The 9,527-nt window shown below is 46.6% G+C and overlaps 1 protein-coding gene and 3 pseudogenes across 4 annotated transcripts; 1 reads left to right on the top strand and 3 right to left on the bottom strand.

The window, feature by feature from the left end:
* Positions 1-3,290: 3,290 nt before the first annotated feature.
* TEOVI_000341900:pseudogene lies at positions 3,291-3,759 on the bottom strand (annotated as a pseudogene). Its single transcript is given in 2 exon segments — positions 3,291-3,341; positions 3,343-3,759. Coding segments are annotated over 2 exon segments (468 nt in total).
* A 152-nt stretch (positions 3,760-3,911) lies between these two features.
* Positions 3,912-4,189, bottom strand: TEOVI_000341800:pseudogene (annotated as a pseudogene). Its single transcript is given in 2 exon segments — positions 3,912-4,049; positions 4,052-4,189. Coding segments are annotated over 2 exon segments (276 nt in total).
* A 256-nt stretch (positions 4,190-4,445) lies between these two features.
* On the top strand, positions 4,446-4,861 carry TEOVI_000341700:pseudogene (annotated as a pseudogene). Its single transcript is given in 2 exon segments — positions 4,446-4,703; positions 4,706-4,861. Coding segments are annotated over 2 exon segments (414 nt in total).
* A 1,827-nt stretch (positions 4,862-6,688) lies between these two features.
* Positions 6,689-8,137, bottom strand: TEOVI_000341600 (adenosine transporter 1; the record flags this gene model as incomplete). Its single annotated transcript, XM_067226326.1, has 1 exon — positions 6,689-8,137. The coding sequence occupies one exon, from the start codon at positions 8,135-8,137 to the stop codon at positions 6,689-6,691; it is 1,449 nt and encodes a 482-aa protein (XP_067082427.1).
* Between the last annotated feature and the right edge of the window lie 1,390 nt (positions 8,138-9,527).

Here is a 9,527-nt window from a genome sequence, read left to right as displayed (position 1 = left end):
GATGATGTGTTAGTTATGTTTGATGGTGCGGACACATTCTTCACTGATGAGATCAATCGAAAAGAGATGCTAGACCCGTTCATAAAAATGTCTCCCCCACTGCCCAAATTCTTTAACCAAACGGCTATATACAGAGGCGACGCTTGGCCGCCCATGCTTCACATGGCAGAACCAGATTGTTATGCTCCCCAGTTGAACATCACATACAACCCGCAAAATGAGTCGCATTGGGATCGATGCGCAAGGTTTTACGCCATGGGCCTGTCAGAAGCGAAAACATTCGGTGCTGAGCGGCTTCTGGGGTTGCCACCTCCCGTGCGTGGACACCTCAACAGTGGAGGAATTGTGGGCCGGGTATGGGCGTATAAAGAGGCCTTTAATGTCTATTTAAAGTTCAGGGAGACATCCTCTAAATGGTGGTGCGATCAGACCATGTGGACAATACTTTTCATTTGGAGCGCAGGAAATGCAACGGGTGTGGATCCCAAATACATAATACGGCGTGGAATAATTAGTCTTGACTATGACAAGAGATACTTTTACTACCCAACAGCGGCGTACAACACGCGTGCGATGATCGGCCACTTCACAGGAAATCCCCACCAGTGGTTACGGTATCTCCCGAAGTACTTTACTCGCCTTCCTTGGTATAGGAACCTTGCGGGAAACAGTACCTACAGGCAGAGTGTCGTGGAAGCATTACGAAATACGACCGTCATAACTTACAAATACACCCGGGAGAAGGTTTTGAAAAGTTATGAGGATGTCTGCAACGTTGAAGAAATGACCGACCCCGACTTCGTGGTCGACCCACTGGATAAGTGACGAGTGGTGGATTTTTACTACACGCAGCGAGTAGTGGTTGGTTGAGGGGCAAATATCCAGCTGCCCAGCTGACACGTCCTTATTTTAGGTGGTACTATGCGGATCATCATGAATTACGCCCTTTAATGGCGCCTTGGTGTTGTTGTTGTCCCTTATCCTTTAAATAACATGAAGATTAACGGGCTCAAGAGGGGAATAGTAGGAAAAAAGCTGCGGTGAAGGGTGAAGGCCCCATCTGCAGTGAATAAAAGCGTATACGGCCCCATGTGGCACCGTACATTTTCCAGGTAATGGAAACGTTCTGTATATATTACTCGAGGCGCTAATTGTGCACGGTACGTTTGCCCACGCGTAAAACCTTCATTTTTGCATTTGAAGAGGGGGGAATCGCATCTTTATCCCTTTCCTCCTATCTTCCTTCCTTCCTTCCTCCTCCGCACCGTAAAACGAAATATAGTTAATCAAACAAGTCACTGTTAACCACTTTTAACTAGTGACACGAAAGAGAGCGCCACGAGGTGAGGAATGAAATGATATAAAGGTGGTGTAAGACCTCCTTGTTGGGGCCCACATGTAGGGAAAAGATAAATGAATGGAATGGTGGTAAAAAGCATTAACGGGCGAAGGTTGTTTGCATCATCTTTATTGCTACCAAAAGGAAACCGCTCCATGGGTGCATGCGCCAATGGTGTGTATTCCGGTGATCTGCCGCCGCATCTCGCCCCTCACTGGAGCAAACTTCACCTTCCCTTTTGCGTCCCCTTCCCTTTTTTTTATTTTTTCTCTGTTTTCCTTTATTTTTTTTAATGCCCTGAAGCATCATAACAACTGCGGTGCCTTCAACATTCGTTTGTAGACGGCCAGGTGGACAGCCCACTTCGTGTGAGAGTGAAAGGGACGGAGAAGAAAGGCTTCACAAGCAACACATCCTAATCGTATATGTTTTCCTTCGATTTTGAGTTAAAAAAGGGCTGTGTTGTTGTAGCCGCAGTAGCGAATTCGTTAATGTCAGCCACCCGTTAGTGCGCCAAGCAACTCATCACCGGAAAATTGCTGCCCTGAGCGGGATAAACGATGCATAAAATCAAGAGGAAGGTTTAGTGCCCAACGCATGGGACATTGTATGGGTATTTGCTACACATAGCTCTTCAAGGTTCGGCCAAGCGCCGTAATTACTTCCATGCACTTAGAGACTTTTTAAAAGGGTCGCACATGTCCATCATTACATCACACACACTGTGCTCAAACATCTTAGTTGGTGGGTTGTTCGGCTGACGACGATCGCTGTTATCGTTTGGGATACGTCCACACCGCTAGCGTATTTTGCATGCGCCAGAAGTGACACGTACACTATAATGTAAAAAAACGTGGCTCTTCGGCTTGAGTTATTCGCCTTCACTTTGAGGGTCACTTTCGCTTGCTTACTGCTGACCCCGTCTTGCTTTGGCGTGCTAAACTCAGCCCCTGGGCCCACCTTATAAGCAAAACAACTTTATATTTGCGCGGTCGACCCCTTTGTCACCACCACTTCCGCCGCGACGTTTCACCCTTCCGTTTCAATTGAATGTACGCAGTCACTTTGTTTCGTAACTCCGGAGAGTCATTTCATTTCATAGGCAGCCGCCTTGACGAAGTCGATTATATGTGTGTGTGTGTGTGTGTGGAAAGGCGATCCGTTGTGTTGGATACTTACTGGTTTGCGTTCTAGTACGCCAGCGGCAGAGTCTGCGGCTCCATTTAACCGCGACTTTCTCACGTCCTGAACAATGGTCCGTTTTTCCAGGTTCCGTCCATCAAGGTTTTGGGTGCTAAAAAATTTCGCTTCCTTGAGTGTCATTTTCCTTTGGGTAGTGTGTCCTGTGGTTTGTTTGTTTGCTCGCCTCCCTTTTCTTTCGCCTCGTGCTCCTCAACGGACATTTAACTCGTTCACACTTCAGTGATATCATTTTGGGGGGCTTTTGCTTGACTCAGTAGGCGCAACTCCCTCCCCTCCCGCAAGATCCACCGCCCAATATTCCTCTAGGTTCCTCCTTTTTTTTTTGCTTAACTCCCTGTCATCCACCGCAGTTCCCTCTCTTTGTGCATTGTATCCACCACTTCATTAAATGTTTACCACTCCTGCGGGAATGGCATCGGTGCCGCCATCCGGTTTTCCTGCCATTTTCAATGACTCAGTTTCAGATGCTAGTGGGCATCTTCCGCGTTGATTTAAACACCTTCCATGTTGAAGAACTTGTTCAGAAAGTGTATTCCACGTCCTTTTGAAATGGCGATGTTCCCGTGACCGCAGTATTACTCACCTTGTATTCTTCATATAACGCGATTCGTTTCAATAGACGAATCGATACATTTGGGGCCAAGGTGACGGCTACCACCGCACTCTGTGGTGATGTTCGGTAAAGCATCCGATGCGGTAGTTGCACTGAAAATTGTGGAACGCGGGCTCGCCATGGTTCCGAATACGCTTAAGAGCCTTCACCGTGGCGGCACTGTGCGAGCTCTAACAAGAAAATTCCAAAAAAAAAAGGAATTTTGCTCATTGAAGGAACCGTTGCGTTGCTGATTGATAGCTGAGGGAAACGGGTTCTGTTGTGAGGGAAAGCAAGGGCATGAATGAGGAAACCGTGAGGCAGACATTTGAAAAGGAATGGGTGCGGGTCGTTGGCGGTGCCACGGAGTAAAGGGTTTGAGCCTGCGAGGAAATAAGACAAGCGGAAGAAGGAAGGCGTAACGAATGTTGTGGCTGGCGGTTTGAGGGGTGAGCAGACGCCTTCCACACGTACATGCATGAACACCGGTGTTGGCAAAAGAGGGAGGTGTTTTCAGCGGTGCAGCTGCACGGCCCGGAACATTGTCGTCAGGGAAAGAAGCAGCCTTCTTTATTTCGTCTTCCGTTGACAAGAGCGGCTTAATGTTTAGAAACATGCGGTTCACGACAATGTCAAGTAGTATCGAGGCGGAAGCCTGACTCGACAGGGGCAAAAAAAAGCAGTTAGGAAGATGAAGAAGGTGCCGTTGACGACGCGTGAAGCGAAAGATGGAATCGAGTGAAGTTTGATGGTGAACTGAAAAGAACTTGCCCCACTTTAGTAAAAGGTTGAAGGGGACACCAACCAATAAGGTCCGTGCAGGTTAGAGGCAGAACAGAAAAAGGAACGCCAATAATCGCGCCGCGTGAGGGCCGGAAAGCAGGATGATTTTACACGGATGAAGCGTGTATGTGGTGTGTGGGGGGAGAGGTTATGTTGGAGCATCTCTTCACCGGAATGGAACCACAAAAGGAGCGGCGGCCGCCAAATAAATAGCCACAACATGAACGCAAGAACAAAAACAGAAGGGAGCATATTAGCGCATTGGTGCCCATTGTCGTGTTATGTCTTGAGAAACGAGCTATCCCCTGAGGAAAAAAATGGACGGCATCGATGTGGGTGTGAACTTCACTCGCGGATCAATGCAAAACACCATGCGGAAGTTTCCACGAGCTGACGATCTTGCTCTCGAGAAATCCCCCCTCGCGCGTAGGGAAGCGGCGCTTATCAAGGGGATGTTAAAGCACAAACATATTTGTGTATATTTTTATTTATTTAGACTCACCTATTTATATAATACCTCTACATCGTATGAAATTGCCCCGAAATTGTGGACCGCATATTCGAATAGTTTCTCCACGGCTCAGCTTCTGTGGCCTCATTGCTTGAAAAAATGCGAGGTTTCAGCGCTTATATTTGAGAGGGTGGTTCCGCGCCCCTTCTAGCAGAAGTATGTTGGCCGGTGCAAATGCTGATAAGTTGCCAAATCCGCCTCGTCACAAAAGAAGAATGGAAAAAGCAACGGGCAACACAACAACAGGGTTGAGAAATGCTAGGATATTAAAAAAAGGGAGTTTATACCGGACGTTTACGTGCCGATTGGAGCGCTGCAGGCGCCAATAAAGGTTAGCTTCCTGGCTGCCAACAGCTTTATTATTATTTTACCCCATAGTTGGTTGCCTTCGAGGCTACTAAAGCGGTTCACTTCTACTGGAACAGCGAAGTAACGAAGAAGTGGACTTGAAGTAATTCTTTAACTAGGGGAGATTCTTCAGGAAATATTTAACAGGAAATTATATGCATGCGCCACACTGACCGAAGAAAACTTTAATGACGCACAAGAGAGCAAGGACTCAGGTGAAGCAAAAAAAAAAAAAAGAGATCTTCAGGGGGCGCAGAGGCGAAAGCCGGCAAAAAGAATGGAAGAAGGAAGAACACAATGAAACCGATCGCCTTTGGAAGAAATTTCAGCAATGATTCATCAAGATCGAGACGAGTAGCGTTTCCCTCCCAGAGAGTCCCTACTCGGAATTATCCCCATGTAACTACCCTTTGGGGGTGTTAAAGATAAAATGGGAAGAAGAGGAAGGTTTATTTGTTTGTTTGTTTTTTTCAGGCACCATGGGCTCTTTCCCTATTTCCACCATCGCGAACTTCAACGAGAGCATTCAACACGCATGCTCGCCCACTAATCATATATTTATCTGCTTTAAACAACCTGGGGGATGGTATCCTTCCAACAGCCAATCTGAGCGCAAACAAGGACGGAGGGAGCAGATTCACTAACACTACAGAAGTGATAAGCAAGGCAAAGGAAACGCGCGCTAGAACACTGTAGCCAAAGTTGGGATTCAAACACATTTCATTTTTCCACACAAGAAAATGTAGCACATAGTGGAGATCGCGCAACACCAAATACACTCCGCAGACGAGGGTCACAAAGCCTCACCCATATCCCAACCCTAAGGTTCAGCGTGCGGTTTTGGACCTCAGGAACTCTTTGGCTCCCCTTTATGAGAACAAATTATAAAAATTTGAGGGACCTGTGTGCAGTCAGCTGGCAGCATCCTCTGCAGATGTTGTGCTCCTCTGTTCCGTATTATGTGCACACTTGTTCGATACCAGCAAACTGCAAAAAGTCCTTTCTTTAGAGAGAAAGTGACGCCCCGTGGTGGAAAAATTCTGTTCAATGGGTTTCCACTGCAGGAAGGGAACTCGCAGTAGGCCAAACTCCAACTACGATACTGTGGTTGAAAGAGGGCGAAAGAGTGCCGCACACGTTCACATCATTTCAACTGGCACTGGCCGTGCGTGTGGTTACCTGAGCCTTCCTTTGTGCGGATAAACAGGCGGGGAAAAGAGAGAGACGCATGCCTACATTTGTCAGACCGCGAGGAAGTTGTCATGCAATTTGTGCAGTTTTGGAACCCGGGTGAAACAGAAGAAGAGAATTCAGCATACAAACATGTTACCATGATGCTCCTTTTCATACAACTCAAACAAAGCAGGCAACAGAAAATTAATCAGCATGTTTAGGTGATCGCGGTGCCGGACCAATGTCCCTCCGCGCAATTCATCGCGGCTTGTGAACGATGGGAACCATTGCGCCCTGCTTGTCCGCGTGAATGCAAAAAAAAAAGTTCACACGCCATTACAGAAAGCAGGCAGTTTTCGGGTTATGTACATATTTTTCTTAGGATAGAATGTTCAAAAATGTAATGAGCAATATTGTCAATGCCCCTTCTTTTTTTCACGCGTTCACACGAAATTCCCACACCTGTTTAGTAAGGCTATTGATGCGCGTGGATAAAATGAAAGAAGGTGGAAACAGAAAAATATTGAGCATAATGTTCTTACTGCAAAAAAAAAAAAGTGTAGCTTGGCGGGCTGAAATCATCCTTACTGCACTTTACCCTTTCTTAACGTCTCCAATGAAATTATTACCTAATGTCTCTTACCTTCAAGTTTCCTATTGCTTAAGCTGATGTTAGTTACATTGTGCCTTTAGAATTTGTCCTAAAGTGTTAGGCGGCGGTGTCAAAATCCAAGTAACATTACTGTGACTCATCTTTCGGGAGAGCCGAATTGACACCCAGGGCACACATACATCCAGCAAAGATACCAAACAGCAGTGAACTAACGGCCCAGTTGGCTGCTAGAGAACGTTCGCCGGCGGTCGTCAGCGAACCAGTACGCGGCGCGTAGACTCCCGCTAGACCCCCCACGTAGCCATACGTGAGCGACCAGAGGAAGCAAAGAATATAAGGGAATGTCGTGCCCTTAATCACACTGTATGCGCAAAGCACAATTGGAATGACGAGCAACAAACGCGCAAACGTCCCAATCACCACAAAGAGCGGTGATGCGTGCAGAGTCTTGAACTGAACGAAAAGGCGCGCCACAAAATCTCCCAAGTTAAACATCATCGGAATGATCACCATATACCAGCCGTTGTCATCCGGCCCCAGTTTGACAGCAAAGAATACACCAGGGTAGATGAGGAAGGCGGTAAAGAACGCAATAAAGCACACGGCTAACATGGGCCAAACACGCCTGAACACAGACAACGCACTCGCCTTCAACATCTGTTGCGAGTTCGTGATATTCTCAACCTGGTCCGTGTCCCTCATCGTGTCAGGGTCTACAGTGGAAGTCATCACGTTGCTCTTGCCCGCCTTGCAATCCGCTTTCAAATCGTCATCCTGGTCGGCCGGACCCTTTCCTAAGCTACTCGGTTCATTATCATCTCCAGCGTCATCACCTTCAACAGCATTCCCTTTCCTCGCCGCGTAACGAAAGTCTGCTGTATACTTCATGGCGTAAGGGTTCTTCCTCAGCAGCAGCAGAAGACCACAAGAAATCGACTGCATAATCATGACCAACCCAAAGTATATGCGTGACTGAGTGAGCCTACTCGCGACGCGGTCTTCTGTACGCTTGAAGTTACTCTCCGTGGAAGCTTTAATAACAATCGCAAACGTCGACGTGATAACACCACACACCGAAACACCCCACACGTACGCACTCAAAAACTTCGTTGGAAAGGGACCGGCAAGTGCAACGGCACCGGAGCTGCAAAGTGCAGTGGAAGCTCCGTTTATCAAACCAATCAGTATAATGGTTACCCTGGCACCGGTTTCCGTTGTTTTTCCGATGGTAACCATCATCACAGAAAACACTAAGATAATCGGAAAGACAAGACCAATATAGAGGCGAAGGGTTATGGGAATCCGCTTTCCAAAGTTTGTGAGCATCAGTGACACTACCAAACACTCCACAATAAACGTCGTCGCAAGATAGTACGTGAAGACATTGTTCCAGAAAAATTTCTGCTCTTCCGTCACCAGCTTGATGTTCTCGCCATCCTTGGCCGCGAAAAGGTAGAACTGGAGGAAAAACTCCAGGAACGACAAGACCGTGTTCGACACCACCATCACCGACATCCCAAAACACATGAAGGTGATATAGGCAAGGAGTTCATGAACAGAACCGAAGCCAAGCATCCTTCCAATTTCAGCCAGCACACCTTTGAGTAACAACTAACCTTCTACGAAGCAAGGTGAAGGGGCAAGAAAAACGGTTATACATGTCGATATTACCATTTATCACATTAGCATGCCTCTCCTAAAGAAAAAAACGTTTCAAGCATTAGACACAAAGCGTTCCCCCCGTGTATACGCTTAACGACCGTTAACTTTGAAGTTTTACCCACGATCGCACGTGTAATCCTCGGGAATTTTAGTCAACCTTTCTAACAAATATCGGTACTCACAATTCATATTGCTTAAGTCCTCTAAACGCTCTCTTCGACTACAACTCATTTTACATTTGGTAAAACTGTAGGGAAAATTACACATGATACTAAAATATTTGTTAAATCATCGGTATTAATGAAAAAAAAAATTAAGACAAGTATATTGAAAGACACATATATGTATAGAGTAGGGGTAGCCGTACACTGTGAATATACCCTGGACAACAAGTCTTTACTTTCTTAAAGTTTTGTGTCCCTTTCCCCCACCCCAGCACACACCACCCTTGTGCGCAGCCATTTCAGCCATTTGACGTTTCTCTTGTGTTCTGTCCCTTCAGTAGGTCCCCCTTCCCCTTCCACATCCACCTGCAGTCCCCTCTGCTAATGTTTGCCCACACGCAACCGTTGTAAAAGTGGGAGGTTTAATTGCACCAACACTCTCGCTTGAAAGATTCACTAGCAGGAAGAAATATCGAGCCCCAGACCGTTACCATTTCCACTCATGTCCTGTAACTCTTTCTCAGAAATACAAGTGCCTCGAACGTACGTGCCTTCAGTGCTTCTAACTCCACATACCGCCATCACAACCACCACCCCCAACTCCTCTGTAACCTTTTCGCAGATACTCAGAAATAAATCTTCAGGTGCTGACGCTCTATCCACATGTGTTATCTTCACCAGCTTGGGGCATTCTCTGCGACACAGCACTTCCAGCTTCTTGTGATTTCCCCCAAAATATTTGATACTCAGCAGTTATTTCCGTTAGGTTCAGCCAGAGTTTCCTTAAATTTGGCAGATTGCACATCATTTTCAACCCCTTGGTAACCTTGGTGGAGCCCCTCAACGACAATTTTTTTGAGGGTGGCCATTTTTTTTTTTTGAGATAGTTACTTGTGCTTCTTATACGCACTTATAAAACACACCGGTGTTAGGTCTCGATCTTCTCGCGTTTTCGTTGACTGACCGAGTGACTGTATTCCTTTCCATGCATTGCTCTGTGAGGTGAAGTCCCCTTGTTGTTGTAGTGCGAGGGTAACGCATGAAGCGGTGAGTTTTTTTTAATCGTTTTTATACCAACGAGGAATGCAACTTTACGTTTGTATTCATCAGCACATGGGCGGATTATACCAACTTCATTC

Source organism: Trypanosoma equiperdum (assembly GCF_001457755.1).
Source record: "Trypanosoma equiperdum strain OVI genome assembly, contig: ctg_744, whole genome shotgun sequence".
Classification (NCBI taxonomy): Eukaryota; Euglenozoa; class Kinetoplastea; order Trypanosomatida; family Trypanosomatidae; genus Trypanosoma; species Trypanosoma equiperdum.
The sequence above is the reverse complement of the archived record's forward strand: the minus strand, read 5'-3'. Positions and strand labels throughout refer to the sequence as shown.